General features: G+C 57.1%; 1 protein-coding gene across 1 annotated transcript in view; it reads right to left on the bottom strand.

The window, feature by feature from the left end:
• PARVB (parvin beta) overlaps window positions 1-19,079 on the bottom strand; it is a 68,617-nt gene that overhangs the window by 39,545 nt on the left and 9,993 nt on the right. Inside the window, 2 exon segments of the mRNA XM_011229518.3 lie at window positions 7,457-7,527; window positions 10,190-10,279. Coding sequence (XP_011227820.2) covers window positions 7,457-7,527; window positions 10,190-10,279 — 161 coding nt within the window.

The raw sequence follows: 19,079 nt of genomic DNA, 5'->3' as shown, positions 1-19,079 counted from the left end.
GGACTGACTGTTGATGGGTGTGGGGTTTCACTCAGGAGTAACTGAAAATGTTCTTAAATTGGTTGAGGAGATGGTCGCATGACTCCAGGAGGGGCCTAGTCACCCCTGAACTGGATGGTATGTGAATCGCATCTCCGTAAAGCACGTACTCGATTAATCGCTGGACTGCAGACGTTCACACCTACTTCTGCAGGGCCGTTCTGAGGATTCGTGCAATGGCCTCGTTGGCAGTTCTAAGCGGCTACAGTGATCTACACAGATGTTAGGGTGACCATCCCTGGCGCTCTCTGCGTATGGGAAGCTCTTCTCTGATTTACTCAGCATAACCAGCAGCACCTAGTATAGGCCAGACACCGCCCCAGGCATGGGAGATACAAACATGACCTCAGCTCTGCTCCACATGGGGCCGTGAAGGCATCACAGCTGCATGCTGGGAAGGGCACATGCAGGAAGGGTATACACGGGAGGACAGAGGAGCCCGGCCCACCTCCTCCTCCCTCGGCTACTAGAAAGAGCTGGTTCCCACCCTACTGGGAGTCTAACACCCTGCCACTTCTGATCTTATCTCTGACCACTGTCCTCCTTGTTCACGAGGCTTCTGCCACACTGCCCTCCTTGCTGGTCCTTATACACACCAAGTCCATGCATACCACAGGACCTTTGCACTTGCTCTTGCCTCTCTGGTGACATTCTTGTCCTAGGTACCAACAAGCAGCTCTTGGTTCAAATGCCACCTCCCTGACCAGCATACCTAGAACGGAGGGAGAGCAAGCCACCCTGCTTCTTGTTTGAGCCTCCTTCAAAGCACTCACGGCCACCTGACCATACATTCATTCACCAAATCTGTTTCCCCAGCTGGCCTGTCTGCTCCACAAGGGTTGGGCCTTTATTTGGCTCAGTGACATATCCCCAGTGGCTACACTTGCAACAGACCGACCCACAGAAGGTGCTCGAACCACCTACAGCAGTGCCTACAGACCTGGGCAAGTCTCTCGGGCACACAGACATCTGGTCCCAGAGGCTGCCTCGCCCGGAGCTCAGTCCTGCCGGTGAACACACAAGACACCACTTCTGCCACGAAGAAACAAAAACTTAAATATCCCATCCAATCGCTGACCTGAACGATTATAAAACAGGACAGAAAGGGTTGAAGCTCCCACTCCCCACAACAGGCCACGGGGGTCAGCTCTGGGAAGCCAAAGCTACCTGGCACCCAATTTCACCGCCGCCCCCACGGAGATGCACTGTCCTCCCGGACACCACAACACACCGCCATTCTATCCCCCCACCCCCACCCCGCTCGCCTGTCTTAATCCTGTTCCACGCAAGACTTTTCTAAGATAGCACCGATCATTATTTCTCGGACGTGCTCATTTGCAAACACCAAATCCTGCAGGCAAATGTCTAGGACATACATTAATGATGCCCTTGGCACGTATGTTTTACAGGCTTGCCTTAAGCAGAATAAAAAATTACTTTTCCTCTCGTTCCTTCTGAATGATAATCAGGACCTGTGGCCTGTCTTCCCCAAAGCTATGACAGCTATGTTTTAATCACTTCCAAACAGGCTCGTCGCTGCTCAACCCACTGACGCGGGCTTGACTGCACAGGCGGGGGGCCGGCTGGCGGGACACATCACAGGGGCGTCTCCACGCGGCTCTGGCGCTAACAGCACCGCCTTCCGCCCAGAGGATCATTTTTCTGCAGCTGATTTTCTTCATGGGGACACAGGGAGGAAGCAAACAGAGCTTCACAGCCAGGAAGAGTCTTGTCCAATAAACTGGGAAATGAGATGTGAAATCTGCTCATGGGGAGAACTGGGTACCGCGGGTAACGACAAGGTCAGCTCGCCTCGGACCCGCGTGCTTCCGACTGCGCAGGCCTTTCTCCAGCTCTTCATTCTGGAAAGCATGACAAGAGCCACGCTGTCTTTCGAGGAATCATTAACAACAAAGTATGTCATCTATAAACTGCAATCTGCCCGGGCCGCACGAGCCGTTCGCCCAGTAGTAGTACCGGGAGCTTCCGGAGGATGCTAGAGAGAACGCCTGTGGCACAAACGCCAGCGAGAGAACGTGGCAGGAAGTCTTTCAGGCTCGTGAACCCGAGGGATGCTCGTGCCCACTTCCCAGTTCCCACGGCAGGCCTGCCCCTCCCCCGCCCTCCGCACCTGCCACCGGGCTTGCCAGACAGCGGTAAGGTGGGATAACTCGCCGGATCCGCCGCGCCCCGCACGCCGCCACTGTGCTCCCATATTCGTCTGGGCCCAGGTTTGAATCGAGGAAGCCGGACTCCAGGCGCACCTTGCCCCTTCCCCCCCTTAACGCCACAGTATGCGAAGAGATGCTCAAAGAGAATTTCTGAATGAACCGCCTCATTCTTCATGCCTGGCTTAGCCAGAGCCAGGGTTCTGTTTTAGAGGAAGCAGAGGGCAGCTCACAATATTTGAAACAGTGACAGTCCTGTGGTAGCGGGGTCAGCGGGGCTAAGTCTACAGAGGCAGACAGGACAGGGGCCAAGACAAGAGGTAAAAAAGAGCAGAGGACAGAGAACAGAGCAAGAAAACAAGGGGACTGACCGTGCTGCCTCAGAGCTATCCCGCGGGTGCCCAGAGGGTCGGGGTGTCAGCCGACCTCACCCGAGCTGCTCAGGCCTGTGTGTGGTCCACGCTTCCCACCGAAAACACCCTTTCTGAGCAGAATCCCTGCAAAGAACCACTAGCAGGCCTCCTCGGACGTAATCAACGAGCAGCGTGGACAAGGAACGTCCACGGTGCAGAAAGGGGGTGTGAAAAGCAGTTAAGAATCACGCAGGTCGAGTGCATGGAGGTGCTTTGTTGGAACCACCAAGACTGGCCATTCACACCTCCGGTTCCCAAGGGGGGCTCCTGGGACCACCTGTGTCAGCATCCAATTCACAAGGACCCCTGACCCTCGCCCCATACTCCCAGAGCCTCTTTCCCAAGATTCAGACTCTGTAGGTCTGGGGTGTGGCAAAAAGTCCCGCCTTGTCCCTCGGCCACACGCCCCTTACAGGTGGTTCTGACACACCATCTCACACACTCACCACTCATCTTGCCAGTGGGGATCTGCACCGCTGTGTGCGGGCACACCTCCGGGCACTGGGGATTGGGCGGGGAGCAAAATCTGACACTCACTGCACAGGCTCCCGCTCAAGAGGGAGGAGACAAGGAAGTGTACCGTTCCAGGCCAGGGAAAGCCGGGGTGAGAAAACCAGCCAAGGCAAGGAGGGGGGATGCGGGGCACAGGGGCAGGGTGGGCGTGGGCTGGAGAACGTGTCTCCGAGGACGGAACACCAGGAGAACACGGACAGGTGGAGAAGAGTTCTCCGTGCTGGGGGCGGCAAGTTCACAGGCCAGGTGCAGACTCTAACCTTGCCCGGAGCACAGGCTGGCCTGGGCCTTGGCCTCTGGGTGGTGATCTCTAGTCCCTGGAGCGTCCTGCCACAGGGTTTACATGGGGGCCTTGGGCTGGCCAAAAAGGACCAACGTGGCTTAGGGTGGGGGCTTTGGGCCACACTCATCACCGGAGACAGGCTGGTCCCCAGGGCAGTCAGTCATGCCTACGGGATGGCACTCTGGACCATGAGGCTCGGGGACCTTTCCTGGCTAGTGCTGCTCAGAGAATACTGTCATATCATTGCCAGTAAGTGACGCGGTCCACGATGCCACCAGGAGACACTTGGAAATGCCACATGCAGTGCCCTCCCGGGCCTGCCCTAGGTGCCTCCTCCCCCAGCTGACTTTCACCTTTATCCTTTCACCGTGATGAACCATAACAGCAAGTATCATTCGGTGAGTTCTGGGAGTCTTCCTTAGTGTCACACCTACAGGTCGTCTTGGGGACCCCAAACTTGTAATTAGTGTCAGAAGTGAGGGTGGGCTTAGGGGGCCAGCCTCTTTCACCTCACATCTGGGTGGACTCAGCAGCAAGCCCAAAGGGGAGGCAAGAAGTGACACGGACTGGGCTTCCCTCCCCCACACCCCACCCCCAGGCATAGGCCGTGGTGCTGGCCTCCAGCCCCAGGAAAGGATGGTGGGCTGACCCTCCCAGCTCCCCCCTAACTGCACACACGCCACTGCAGCCTTGGGACCACTATTCCCCCAGCGAGGAGAAGCTGGTGCTGACGGCAGCAGACCCCGACTCGGGTGCGCCCAGGCCCCACAGCCAGCACCCCACACGCGTGGCGAACATGAGCAAACCAGAGGGCAGCCGAAGCTCAGCCCTGGCGTCCCCCATGCCACCACCCGCCCGCTGTCTCTGTTGAAATAGGCTGATTGGTGAGAACGAATGTTTCCCGCCCACCCCTCCACACAGCCGTCACAGCGACTAACAATCCCCAGCCAGCCAACCCGGAGAGGCCGGCCCGCTTGCCGTGTTCACGCTTACTTTGGAAAAAGCTGGATAAAGTGAAAAATAGGCCGCCAGCCTGCCTCGAGATGCTGCCTGCAGCCTGAGCAGGCAGAACCTTCCAGAAACTGCCCGTCTCCTGGCACAGGTACTCTAGGCTGGCGGGATGGCCAGAGGAGCAGACGGCTCGGTGTCTCACAGCTGGCCCTTCCAGGAACCCGGCGAAGTCACAAGGCCCGCCCGGCGCAGCCCAGGTGCTCAGCGGAGCCAGCAGCTGGGGGGTTCGGCAGTCTGGGGAAGGCAGGTGACCTAGCCTGGTGTCTTCGTTTCCTACGGCTGCTCTAACAGAGGACCACAGATTTGGTGGCTCACACAGCACCAGGGTACTGTCGTACAGCCCTGGAGGTCAGAAGTCCGACATCAGCTGCATCGGCCGACGGTCACGGTGTTGGGAGGCCTGGCTCCTTCTGGAGGCTCTAGAGGAAAATCCGTTTCCTCGCCTCTTCCAGCTTCCAGACGACGCCCGCACCCTTGGCACCTAGGCCCTTCCTGCACCTTCCAAGCCCATGACATAGCACCCGCTTCTGTCATCATGATGCATCTTCATGCGCGGGCCAATCTCCCCTGCCCCCCTCCTCTAAGGACCCTTGTGCCGGCCCTGGGCCCACCTGGGGTGACCCAGGATCATCTCCCAAACCAAGACCCCTGCGTTACATCCGCAGACTCCCTTTTGCCACCTAAGGAAGTAATAGTCACATGGACACCTTGGGGGGTCATGACTCAGCCCACCACCCCTGCGTTCCCCAGAAAGGGAGCCCAGGGCCAAGCTCGCTGCTGCTCCCTTGCTGGGGTGGGGGGCAACCCCGGGCTAGCCAGAGTGAGCGGGAAGGGAGGTGAGGCAGGTGAACCCCTGAGCTGACCACAGCTTTGGGAGAAAACCCGGCAATGCCCAGCCATGCAGCCTCCCACCTGTGTAGCCACGGCCCTTCCACCACCCGGGGGGGAAGTAAGGGAGAGGCTTTCATTCTCCATTGCCTTCCGGTCCTCTGTCCTACTCTGTCTGATGGGGCGTGGACCTGCCCGTGCTGCCAGCCCCTCTAATCAGCACACCCTGTACTCTGCAGCCTGGCCCTTCAGCCAAATCCAGAATCCAGAAGAGCTGGAGTGGCCGAGCCCACACGGGTCCCCTGGGGCTGGCCCCAGATGCGAGACACTGCGGTCCCCTCCACGTAGGCTGATGAAGGACATGCAGCGGACCAGCCCTCACCCTGTGGGGCCGAAACAGCCTGTGGGCTCAGGAGTCACAGCAGCACAACAGAGGCCGGGGTGGGGGGGGGCGGGCAGGTGAATCCGAGAGGAGCACGAAGCAGCCCCCATACAGGAGGAAGGCGATCTGTGCACCTCACTACATCCAGGGCCCGGCATGGCACCCAACGTTCAACCCGGCCTCCGTGAACTACCTGCCGGATGGCTAGACCCATTCAGACCTGCACACGTCATAACAGGTGTAATCTGGCACGGGGTGGGGGCGCACGGTGCCTCTCCCCTCTGTCCTTGTGTAACGTGAGGACAGCACCAGCTCCCCTGGGGGTGTTTCAGGAAGGCGATGCTTGTGAGCTCTCCAGCTTTGCTCAAACGCCGAAGAAGTTACAAAGCCGAAAGGTGTCTGTGGCGGTTAATCCTAAGTGTCAGCTGGACCAGGCACAGAAGGCCTGGACACCGGAACCCACATTCCTTCTGGCTGGGTCTGCGAGCATGTTTCCAGAAGGGATTAGAATTTAACCAGCAGACTGAGCAAAGCAGAGGAGCCTCTCCCGACGTGAACGGCACGGACGGGCCTCGCGCCATCGACTGAGGGCCCGAACAGCACAAACATGTGGAGGAAGGCGGGATTCACCCTCCTCCACCCCCGGCCCCGGCCCTCCTGGCTCGCCCGCCTCGGAACCACAGCACCCGCTCTGCTGGGTGTGCAGCTGTGGACAGATCGCGGGGCTCCAATCACGCGAGCCGATCTGTCACGATAACTCTCCTAGGTGTAGACAGATGGATCCGTTCTATTAGTTGTTTCTCTGGAGAAGCCCGACTGACAGAGTGCAAACCCTTCCTACTACTGAAACGTTCCCCTGTAACAAGACGGTCGCTTTCCTCACCGACAATCTTGTGTTCAGAGTAGCAGAGTGAACATCTGAGGGGAAAAAAATTCCTAATAAAATAAACCATGTAACTTCAGTTGTTAAGAATCAACATTTTTGGGGCGCGTGGGTGGCTCAGTCGTTTATAAACATCTGCCTTCAACTCAGGGCGTGATCCCAGGGTCCTGGGATCGAGCCCCACATCAGGCTCCTCCCCTATGAGCCTGCTTCTTCCTCTCCCACTCCCCCTGCTTGTGTTCCCTCTCTCAACTGGCTGTCTCTCTCTGTCAAATAAATAAATAAAATCTTTAAAAAAAAAAAAAAAAGAATCAACATTTTTGGGGTGGGCCCTAACAAGTGCCTTTCCAAGGTCAATTTTTACCAGGATACAGTTTGGCAAAGGCTTTCCCGATCCTGCATCAGCCCCTGTGAGAAGCGGTTCTGCGACGCCTCGGGTCCGACGGTGCTGGCTAAGGTGGAGAAACGTTCGGAAGAGCGCTTCTAATAGCCTATGTCTGTGGCGTGGACTGTCACAGACAGCGTCCTCAGAGCCCAGGGGCCACCCGTTCCGCCTTGGGCTGCAGAAGGGAAAGGTGTTCCATGGCCACCTGCCCCGGTGCAGAGCTGGGTCTCATGGGCCAAGGACGTGGCCAGCGCCCGAGCTTTTGCGCGTCCACTGGGGGGATTAACTTTTGAAGCCCCACCGTGGTTTAGATCAGAACAATCAACACAGCGATTGCACTCAGACACGCACAGACGCCGCAGATAAAGCGTCACTGCTGAGCCGGGGCTCAGAAACCAGGCTAAGGAGACAGGAGCTGCCCTCCCGTCGCAGCTTCCCTGACCCCAGGGACCAGCTCCGGGGCTCGGCCCCTCGCCCTCAACACCCCCACCCAGCCCAGCCATCTGCCCACCGCAGCCCAGAAGGCAGGCGCTGACCAAGGGGTTCCTTACCTTGACCAGCTCCTTGAATTTGGGGTCATCCTTGGAGGTGGGGTCGATCATCGTGCGCTCCTCGTTCTCCTCTGCCGGGGAAGAGAGTCGCGGTCAGCACGAGTGGGCGTGGCAGGGCTGCGGGGACGGCCGGCTCCCCTTGCCCCGAGTAGGGGAGAGGGACCGAGAGCAGAGAAGCCAGTCATTTTCTCAGTGGCTCATGCACTGTGAGGACCGCACACACGTGGGCTGAATCGGACCCGTAGGAAAAGCTCCCAGCAGCCACTGTTAATAAATACATACCCTGAGAAAGCTCCCCGCGACGTAAGATAGTACGGACCAAAAAATAGGAAAAAATAGCAAAAAAGAGGGGGTGATGATGTTTCACGATAAAATGTGTTCATCCCCGTTCTATTTGTTACCCATTTTTCGTCCACGTTCAGGCCTCAATCTACAGACAGTGGGGCCCAGGAGCTGCTGCAGAGGGGCTGGCGTGATAGGGAGGAAGAGGGGCTGCAGGAAAGCCCCCCAGCGGCCTGACACCATCCAGAACAAAACCGACCACTACCCGCACAGAAGACAGTGTGGAGGTACCGCTGACCACATGAGGGGATGTGGAGGGGGAGGCCTTGGGACCTGAGCAGGGGGTGGGCCCGCAGGACACACAGGTGGCAATGACCAGGCTCCTGGGCCCCAGGCAGACTCCCACGGAGCTTAGGCCCCTGTCCATGCCAGTGGGAACAGAATGGCTTTGAGCGGACTGACTTCACAATGGCAAATTTTAAAACCTGAGAAAGTGGGAAACAATTTTTGGAGTCACGCAGATCTGATGCTCGAGAAGGACGCTCCAGGTAACACACAGGAGACCACACACGGGTCCCTTGGGATGTCCCTGCTAAGGCCCCCAGCAGCATCCCAGTGCTCCTGGGACCAAGGCCAGCACCATCCACGGGCACTCTCCACTCTCCAGACCTTCCAGCCTTCCCTTGCTCCTCGGCAAGCCTCACCACTGCCTGCCACAGGACCTTGGCACATGCTGCTCCCTGTCTGATACCCACTTCCTCTACTCCACATCCCCTTCACCTTTCAGATGTTAGTTCCAGGTGCTGACCAGGTCAGTCCTTATCAAGGTCACGTGAACTTCAGGGACAAGCGGAAACTTATGGAAAAAACGACACCAACTCCCTTTGCCCAAGAATGGCTATTTATATAGATGGCAAAACAAGGAGGGTTAGGAACCAGAAAAAGGCAAGTCTGAGGCATTATCGACAGAACAACAGCCTGCCATGTGTTTAGGATAACACTTTTAGCCCTTGCGTTAGTCTAAGTCAGGGTTCTCCACAGGAGCGACCGTGTCCCCTCCCACCCCAGGGGGCATGTAGCAATGTCTGGAGACGTTTTTGGTTGTCCCAGCTGGTGGCATCTCGTGGGGAGAGGCTGAGGAAGCTCAAACCCACAAGACACAGGACAGCCCCCACGGTGAATGACCCAGTGCCGGATACCCACATGGCCAAAGCACAGCGTCCTGTTCTGTGTCCAGCTAATTTCCAGACACATGAACAAGTCCCCGGGTGCCCTTTAGAGAGGGTCACCCAGAAGCAGGCACTTCTGCCGGACTGAAAGCGACCAGCAGCAGCAAAAATGAAGAGTCGAGCTCTTCCAAGAGGAGAGAGGGGCCACAGGGATCCCAGCAGGATCTCAGGGCCCTCATCCAGCACTTGGCTTCAGGTCCAGCAAGCTGAACCTGTGTTTGCATTTCTCTGCAAGCTCCTGCTGGCCTGGCCTGGTTGTGGAAACCACAAAGGAGGAACTAACCAGGACTTCCCTTTGAACCAGGGTTTGGAAATAAGTGGAATGTTCCACAACCGCCTTTCAGACTGTTCGGATCCCAAAACATGCTTTAAGAAAAATGTGTCCAGACTGTCACCTCATCAGTGCTGGCTGTGGTGTGGCCCAAGGAGGTGGGTGCAGGGGCCTCCCCCACTTGGTGGGTCCTACCCAGCAAGCCCACGGCCTCGGGACAGCTCCGGCTTGTGCAGAGATTAGGGTATATTAACTATGCTTCTTATTTTCTGTATTTTCGAATGCTTTGACACCTCGGAGCCTGGGGACCTGGAGATACTGCCCCTCCCAGGGCTGGCCAGTTCCCAAGACAGCCAACAACTCCCCTGTGACGGCCTTTGATGCACAAACCAAACAACCCAGAGCCCACCCCCAGCCGCCACCTGTTTTACGGGCTCTCACGCTCCCAGCCCACAAGCCCCTGCCCTCATCCCCCCAGGGCCCGACACAGACTGCTCAGGAGAGCACCTAGAGCCCCCCGAGATTACCCTAACCAGCCGGTCCACACCTGCCTACCCTGCCCCACCCAGTCCTTCCCACAAGAAAAGAAAGGCCATGCCTTCCCCTCACTCCTGCCTCCTGCCCAACCCGGGGGTGCCCCCACCTCAGGAACTGTGCTTGTAACAAGCTATCTTTCCAATGGTGCTCAACTCTCCATCCGTTGGCCTCATTGTACGTAACTACTAATACAACTGGCGTGTGAAATCAGACCGGCAGAAACTTACAAAGGAAGACTGGGCTTTCCTTCCTACCGACTTTTCTGAACGTGACCGTGAGCTAAGAGCCCAGATCTCGGATGCCACCTGGTGTGACATCTGGTCACCAGGCCATCCCTCTGGTGCGCCTTCTCAGCCTCACCAACTGCGGGAGATCAGCGGCGTCACGACAGGGGGTCGGCAGAGCCCACAGTACCTAGCAGGGTGTCTTCGGGGTAGATATCCGCCGAGGCGGGGGACATCGGCGAGTTGATGGCATGTCTGCCTTCTTCCTGCAGGTCACTCACTGTCGAGAAAGGAAAACAAGGGTCAGTGTCAATGGAGTACCGTGGACTCGCATGTCAGCAGCGGAAACACAGGAATCAACTCCTGCTTTTTAAGCATTTAACAAACATTCCTAAATGGCCTGTCGCCCAGAAAGAGTCCGAGCAAAAATGCTCCGAACCAAGAATACGTTCTGCAGCGCTTCCCTCTCGTGCCAAGTATTTCCCGATACCCGCCAAGCCCTGCCAGGCTGTTTTCGCTGCTCTTTGGAATACATGACTAAGACACGGAAGCTTCTAGATGCTTCCAGATCCACCCAAGGCTGCTGAGATGGACAATGCTGGAGTCGCAGCGACAGGGCCTGAAATGGGGGGCTCTCCCCTGCTCCCTGGAGAGCTGTCCTCAGCCATGGGATCCGGGGGTGGAGGCCGCTCCCAACACGCACACAGGCAAGTCCTGAATTTAGAGCGATGTTTTTGTTGACGGGCAGGTTTAAGGGAAGCATGATAGCAGGTCATGGCCAGCCCTGGGGCACTAGAGCATGCAACAGATCTAACAAACCGGACGCGAGGCTTCGAGCTGGAGGCACCATGACCTGCGGTGTGGACAGCACCAGCCCCTGCGTGTGTGTGTGTGTGTGTGTGTGTGTGTGTGTGTGTATGTGTGTGTGTGTGTGTGTTGGGGGAACACTCAATAATCACAGGGTTCAGAGAGCTACAGGATCAGAGGCATAGCATGGATGCCAGTGGCAGAAAGGATCCTTCGCCCCCCAGGAATGTGCCTCGAGTCACATCCACCGGGGGCACCACCAGGACCCCAAGGGACCAACACCCTCGCCCTGCCCCACTGTTTCCTCTGGCGCCCAGCTACTCCAGGGACTCCAGCCTCCAGCCCCAAGACCTGACTCAATGGGTGGGGCCTGGGCACCTGCTGCTTTTGACAGCCCTGGTTGAGAGCTCTGGGCCACAGTCCCCAACTACATGCTGTGGACTGGCCTCCCCGTCAGTATCACCCGCGTGCCCGGGCCTTCTCTTCGTCACACCGCCTATTCCGGGCATGTGAAGAGTAACCGAGGGGACAGAGCCTGATGGCTTCAGAGCAGGCAGGCTGGGGCGGTGCCCCCAACTCTGCTAGTGGTGTGACCCCAGGCAAGTCCCACTCACCCCTTGGGGCCCCTGGGAGAACGAAATGATGAAGGTGAGGTCTCCAGCCCAGAGCCAGGCACACAGTGGGCTCTGCGGATGGCCGGCCCTCTGCACCGCATGAGGACGCCCGCCTCTCACACAGGGGAGGCTCTGAGACGAGGCTTTTTACAAAGTAAACTCTCACATCCCCATGTCCCCAAGAAGCATGATTCACCAGAGGTGGCAGCATCCCAAGAGCCCACTGACGGGAGGGTGACTGAGCAAGATGCGGTCTACCCCTCCAACAGGACGCTCCTCACCCGTGGAAGGGAAGGCCACTCTAACACCTGCTGCCACACAGATGGACCTTGAGGGTAGCACACCATGTGGAACAGTCACAGCAGGACGAACACAGTGAGGGACCGAGTCAGCAAATCCTCAGACAGAAAGTCGAATGGCAGGAGGCGGGAAGTTTGTGTTTGACGCGGACGGAGTTTCAGTGCGGATGACGAAAAGCTTCAAGAGATGGTGGCGGTGATCGCACCACACTGGGAACGGGCTTCGTGCCACGGAAGCGCACGCTCATGAAGGGTTAAAATGATACATTTTAGGGGCGCCTGGGTGGCACAGCGGTTAAGCGTCTGCCTTCGGCTCAGGGCGTGATCCTGGCGTTACGGGATCGACCCACATCAGGCTCCTCTGCTGTGAGCCTGCTTCTTCCTCTCCCACTCCCCCTGCTGTGTTCCCTCTCTCGCTGGCTGTCTCTATCTCTGTCAAATAAATAAATAAAATCTTTAAAAAAAAAAAAAGATACATTTTATGATATGTATGTTTTACCACAATAAAAAAAAAAAAGAAGGAAGGGAGGGAGGGAGGGAGAGGAAGGGAAAGGGAAGGAAAGAAAAAGCGGACCCTCTGCCAGCAACATCCCAGTCTGGATGCTGGAAGCTGTCCCCGCGGTTGGCCCCGCGCACGCAAGCCCCCTAATCCCACACCCCCCTCCCCAGGGCGCATCCTAGGAACAGACCGCAACACTGCCGTCTTCTTATCCGCAAGCCCCTAGCTTAACTTCATGCGAGACGCACGCAGGCGCTCAGCATCTTCAAGGGGGATGACGCACAGGGGGGCCTGTGAGACGCCCCCGCCCCGCCCCCCAGCAATACTCCACAGACGCCCACGGGGGCCCGGCCAGCTCCGAAAGCAGCGACCGCATTTCAGCAATCGCTTTTACTATGTGATGAGTTACGAAGAGCACCTTAGCCAGCAGAAAGCTTCCAAAGGCAGAGAAAGGGAAGTGGAAAAGGGGATCTTGCACGGAAGTCACGTACACACAAAGCGCGTACTCCTGAATCGGTCAGCGGGTGTATGCGGAGACCCTGAACACCTAAGTCCCATTTCCCAGGTGACATCACGGAAGGACAGAGAGGCCGGGAGGGGGGTCCCCTTCAGGTCCAGGTGGTCGGGGATGTGGTTATGTTCACAGCCCAGGAAAGAAGAAAAGGCGGAGGGAGGCACAGGGGGCTTCAGGGCACAGGTGAGCCACGCAGGTGAGCCATGAAATGTGCCTGTAACGGGTCATCCGCTCAGCAGGACACAGGCCGTGCACCAGAGCGACCGGGGGGAGGGCGGAGGGGTGGACACGCGAAAATGCTTCCAGGGGGCCCTGCTGCCTGATCTCAAAGACACGGGGAGAAAGGAAACAGCATTTTCAAAGCACAGAAATTGGGTCACATGGAAACAGAAATTTCCACTCCGCCTTTGAACATCAAAGATAACACTAAACAGGACCCGCGATTTCTCGACCTTATAAATGAGAACCGCTCTCACAGAACCGCCCAGGCTCTGGCTCAACAGCACATTCCAAGCAGCCTGTTGTGTGCAAAGCTCTGAGGGAAACAAGGACAGACGCAATGGTTATGAGCCTGGGTCAGAGCTGGGGGGAGTGAATCCCACTTGACCGCACGCAGGCACGTGGCCCGGAGGGGTCCCTTCGCCTCAGTGCCCCCACCTGTAACATGGGTAACAGCAGTATCTGCCTCCCAGGGAGTTCTGAGGAGTGAGACCGTGAATGCTCAGCTCCTGGGTCAGAGCACAAGCTCTGTGAAGGGGAGGAACGGAGGTGAGAAACAGGCTCCAAGAGAGGGACAAAGAGAGGAAAGAGTGACGAAGTCCCAGGAAGAACCAGGGAAGGCTTCCTGGAGGAGGAAGCAATTGAGTACAGCTTTGAAAGACAGCAAGAATCTGGAGCAGGGACTTTGGGACTCTCTGCAAAGCATATGGGTGACAGATCAGAGGCTGGACTCCGGAAGTCCACCGCACAGCCACATCGATGCTGAGCCACGGGAGGGTTCGACACAGACGCCTCTTCAGGACACTCTTTCTCATAGCCTGGGTTCCCCAGGGGACACAGCCCCATCGCTGAGGACCTTTCTGTCTATATCTTCCAAGGGTCAGTCTGACACTTGGGAAGGAGGGGCTCCTCTTGAACCATGGCTTCTCCCCAAGGACCCCCACTCTGCCAGTTTAGTGGCTTTCCGTTAATCCCTGGAATGTTCTGGTTTTTAAAGTACTGGTCCGTTTGCCAGAAAGCCGAACACTTCAAAGATGCAAAACGCCGGCTGCCTTGAGTCACGGAGAAAGATCTGCTGGCCTGGGAGAGCCGGCGTCTGGTGTGCACAACGGGTGTGGGCGTTCCAACGGACAGGGGCTTGATGCCACGAGGCTGAAGACTCACTGATTCCCTGAGTGCGCACCATCGTTTTGAGACAAATGCCCTTGTCCACATAAAACCAGACAGCCAGCCACGAGGAAATGTATGGCAAAGGTTCCCGCTGCACCCAAGTCCATCTCCCAGGGGTGCCGCTGCGTGGCCGTGGGCCGCGCAGGGGACACAGGGCTGGGGAAAAGCCAGGAGGTTGAGAGGAAGGACGGAGGCCAGGTCAGAAGACAGTGCCGGGGGGGGGGGCGGTGTTTGATAGCACAAGTGTCCCTCTGGGGACGGCCACCCCTCACTTGGCCAGGGGCAGGGGGCAGACCGGGACATGCAGATAGCAGTCACCAGTCTTATGAGCTTTCAAAAAAGCTCAAATTAAGGGTTTAGTGTGGAATCTCCCAATTTATAAATGTAAGCAAATTGTTCCAATTCTATGCGCCAACCAGGGGCCATCGATTTGCAACCTCAGGTTGCAGTGTATGCGCAACCCACATTCCTAACCATCTGTGGGAAGCGGACAGAGGGCCGCTCATATTTCCTGAGTACCTCCTATGTGCCAGGCACCTTTCATGACATCCCTTCATTGCATCTCCTAACAAGTGAGGGAGCAGCTGGGTCCTTGGCTGGGCAGGCACCTGTTACATGAGAAGGCACCTGATGTACACCCCACAGTGAGCCCCAGAGTCAGGACTGAAGCCAGTTCTACATGGTCTTGCACCTCACTATCCCCAGCTAAGTCTTACGCACCTTGAAGCCTCAGCTTATTGGCAACCTCCTCCAGGAAGCCCTCCTGGGTGCTCCCTTCCCACACTGGGCTCCTCTCTGCCTAGCTCACGTCATACAACCGTCCAACTTCCTCTTTCCTGGACCGTCTGCCCACGCCCACCAGCGCTAACTCAGCTCCTGCACACTGTAGGTCTTCACATTTGAGGAGCAGTGCAACAGAAGGCTTCGAACCCTGGAGCCGGTCTGCTGTTTCAGATCCCGGCTCGACCACCGACGAGCTGATCCTGGGCAAGCTACTTACTTGCACCGTGCCTCAGCTGTCATCTGTGAAATGGGGGCACCCCTCGACGAGAGATTACAAGACTCAATGAGGTGCTGGCATCCAGTAAGCGCTCGATAAATGCTAGCTTTTAGCATCTGTTGGATCGATGTACGCAGGCTGTTTCCAAAGCCCGTTCCTTTTCCCTCACCCCACCCAAGGACTGGGCAAGGCTTTAAAAAAAAAAAAACAAAAAAAAAACACCTCTCCTGCCTGGAATTACAAGCACATAAAAAGGAAGAAAGAACTGGAAACCATAACCTCAACACTTGACAGCATCTCATAAACAGCCTGCCAGTTACGTCCCAGGCCAAACGCAAAGGTTCCATCTTTGATTTTTTTTTTTAATCTTTTCCTCTGTATGGCTTTCATTTATTTATTTATACCCAAGCTCTTTCCAAAAACACAGGCTTTTAGGCACCTTTTTTCCCTCTTTGTGACATTCCTGGGCACGCACGCCCTGAAAGTGCCTGGCTCACGGAGCAAGGTCACCGTCAGAGATGTGGGAGTCTGAACACACAAGGCTTCTCGGCCTCTCACTCCACAAGGGGCGCCGGGGCAGGACGGGGGATCACGACGCACCCCCTGCAAAGACGGGGTGCAGGGAGCCTATGGGGGGCTCACCCGCAGGGCTTCGTGGAGGATACAAAGGCCTGCCGAGGGGTGGGTCGCGGCCTCGGATGCTAAAGCAGTGACAATTCCATTCTCTGACATTTCAACACAGCCGTGATGTTTTGCCACCTGTGGGGACTTCTGTCGCCATGTCTACGCTTCCTGGTTTTTGTGCAGAACAAAAGATCAGGAGGAGAATTTTCAGCAGTGCCATGGGAACCAGACCAAAGAGAAAACCCCACAAAACAGTGCGTCACCTGATCCACGTCTACAGGGGGAACCAGAAAACGGCAGGAAAGCTGCCTCGGCTCTGGATGCTTATGGGTCCTGGTCAAGACACTCCCACTCCCAGGTCGGGCAGGTCCTCAAGGGAACGGAGCGGTCCTCGGAGTTGCCAGGAAAACAAAGGGAGGGTAGAGGCACCGAGTCCCCCCCACGGGCCGGACTAGGGCAGGTGGGGGGACAGAAACTTCTCGGTGCCTAGGAGGACCCGACCGTGAGGCTTTCCCGGCCTCTGCCCAACAGTGAGGGCTTCCATCCGCGCTCAGAGGGGTCATTTCTCTGCCGAAGTCAGAGTTGATCAGAATAATGAAATCCATCAGCCGTGGAGCTCTTCACACAGTGGTGTGAGTCCCACTGTCCCGCTCGTGAAGATCTCACAGCTCCATTAAAATCGGGCCCAAGGAAGATGTCACGCAGAGCAGACCGCTGGGGGGGCGCGGATTCCACTCTTTCTGACCTCCACAGACACTGGCGTTCACTGCGAGCTAGGATCACCACGCAGGGTCGGGAGTTCTTTCTGGAGCTACCACGCCTGCAAAGGCCTTGAAGTGTGAGGCCCGGTCTTTCCCAGGAGGTTATGATGTCCAGGTTCAATCTCTCCGATTCTCAGGATTCTAACGGATGGACGGCAGCATCTGGCCTGGGGTCAAAGGCTGTGGGAGCTGACGGCCCCCGGCCCGAGGAGAGCAGCCGCCCTTTCCAACCCGGACGTGGGACAAGAGGGAAATTACTCTCAGCGACCGGAGAGGGAAAACGTGCGAGAGAGAGCCTCTTGACCTTTAAAGTGGCAGATCCGGTTTGTTTTCACCGCGGAATGGAATCTGGTCCCCTCACGAGGATGCTGGCCCATGGGAACGAGCTGGCTGTATTTACGTGTGTTTAACTCGCGGTAATTTCTCAGCTGAGGAGGGGCGTCTGAAGCGCGCTGACAGCACCACAGGAATAAGAAAGTCCCGTGACTGTGGCCCACGCCGTAAGGACAGCTCAGCCTGACATCTCATTTATGGGGTTTGCTCTGCTGGGGCACGAGGTTCCATCCCATTTCTCGAGACGAAATAAGTTTCGAGGCTAAAATAAATGTGTGAGCATTTCAATAAAGCGAAATCCAAAGGAGGTCGGCAGGTGTTTCTGCCCCCCACGCTGCGCTCGCAGCTGAAGGTCTGTCCCACTGAGGCAGCGGCGAGCCTCGGGGTCCGCAGGCTGCGGATCCCACGGACGCCGGTCGAAGGCCACCTCCGCATCGGCCCTCCGCCGGGCACTAAGGGGACAGGAGAACGAGTGGGACGGGGCCTGCTCTCAGGCCGCCGAGAGTACGGTGCCGGCAGCAGACGGAGGGGAAGGGCGTGCCTGGCCCTTCCGCCCCACAGCCTGGCCTAGCGCCTGGCACCGAGGAGGCTCACCCTCAGTGAGCACTCAGGCCCCACACAGAGTGAGAGCTCCTCCTCCGGCTTCCTACAGCTCCCCTTGCCCGTGACAACGACAATCCTTTACCCCATCGGTGTAGCTGTGGGGCGGGCCTGCCTCCCCACCCCCACCCAGGAGCGCATGGGGGCCGGGCGCTGCTCAGGAGCACAGCCTCAGAGCCTGCACAAAACCTGACACGTCATCAGCACACAATAAACATTTGTGGGACCGATGAGTACGTGTTTACGTAGACAAAAGGGAGCTGAACGGGGAATTTAGATAAGAGACACAAAGTCAGGAGAACAGGGAACAGACTGTTCTTGCAAAACATTCCACCTCCAGCCACTTAATTGGGTGGAAAAGGAGAGTTTCCATTAAGGCTTACATTAGCCTGGCAGTCGTGGGTCACCAAGGACCCGATTACTGCGATGTGGCCGCACGGAGGGAGAGGGCTCAGAGGAAGGGCTCTGCTCTGCAGTTAGGGACTTAGTGGGACAAGCTGCCTCTGGAGCAACAAAGCTCGTCGGCTGGGGCGTGCGCCGCGACCAGCCACTGCTGCAGGCATCCAGGAGAGAGGCCAGCGAGAACAAAGCCATCCACCCGTCTCCGGGAAAGCAGGTCTTCTGGATACCTACAGTTACTTAAGTATAAATACAAAAAAGGCTGGAGCTCAGAAGCTGATGTCAAACAGACAATTCCCCAGCCCAGATCAGGCCTTTTCTTCCCCTTTGCCCCGGGTGATCAGAAAAAAGGCAAGGACCACAGCAAAATGAATTGTCTGCGGGAAGAATAGGAAGAAAGACTTCCAGGTGAACGTGAAATGTCAGGTTTACCATATAAACCACCTGGCGAGCAGAAACCAGGACACGGAGGGGCCCGGGCCTCTTGCTCATAAAGAATGACTGATCCTGTAGGGACAAGGGACAACAGCGGCTCAGGCGGAGAGCAAGTGGGTCAGCTTATTTGAGTCACCTCCCAGATGCAGCAGGTAGAATCCTCAGGGGCCGGAGACGGCGGCTGGAGCCGCGCAGGGCCGGGCGTCTGCTCTGGTCTCTACGGGTCTCGGCTCCCAGTCCCTCCCTTCCAGTCCACCTCCCACGCTGTCTCAAGACTTTGTCCCCAGAACACAGCCCATCAGGTCATTCCTCTGCCCACAGACTGTGCCCACCTTCCACTGCCTCCCCACACAAAGCCCAAATCCCTCCCCATGGCATCGCACACCGACCCTACAAAGAGTCCCTCATCCAAAGCCCCCCAAGCCCAGGGCGGGAGCCGGTACAGGCGGAATAAGAGAACACACAGGCTCTGGAGGTCCGTCACACAATGACCTTGGGCACGAGCTTCAACTCCTATCATTTACTGTCTTTCCACTGCAGGGGGATAATAACAAGACACAATCCTAAGGTTGTCGTGACAACTAATTAACAAGAAGCAGTCAAGCAGTAAGTGCTGGGTCTCCCCTTCCCGTCCCCCCTTCAGTACCCGCACTGGGTGTCAGGGAGTCACCCACCTGACAAGCTCACCCAGTGCACCAAGCACTTGCAAGGCTGCGAGGCCCAGGGGCAGCTAGGTGGCTCAGTCGGTGAAGCGTTTGCCTTTGGCTCAGGTCATGATCCTGGGGTGCTGGGATCGAGTCCTGCAT

Source organism: Ailuropoda melanoleuca, chromosome 15 (genome assembly GCF_002007445.2).
Source record: "Ailuropoda melanoleuca isolate Jingjing chromosome 15, ASM200744v2, whole genome shotgun sequence".
NCBI lineage: Eukaryota > Metazoa > Chordata > Mammalia > Carnivora > Ursidae > Ailuropoda > Ailuropoda melanoleuca.
The sequence above is the reverse complement of the archived record's forward strand: the minus strand, read 5'-3'. Positions and strand labels throughout refer to the sequence as shown.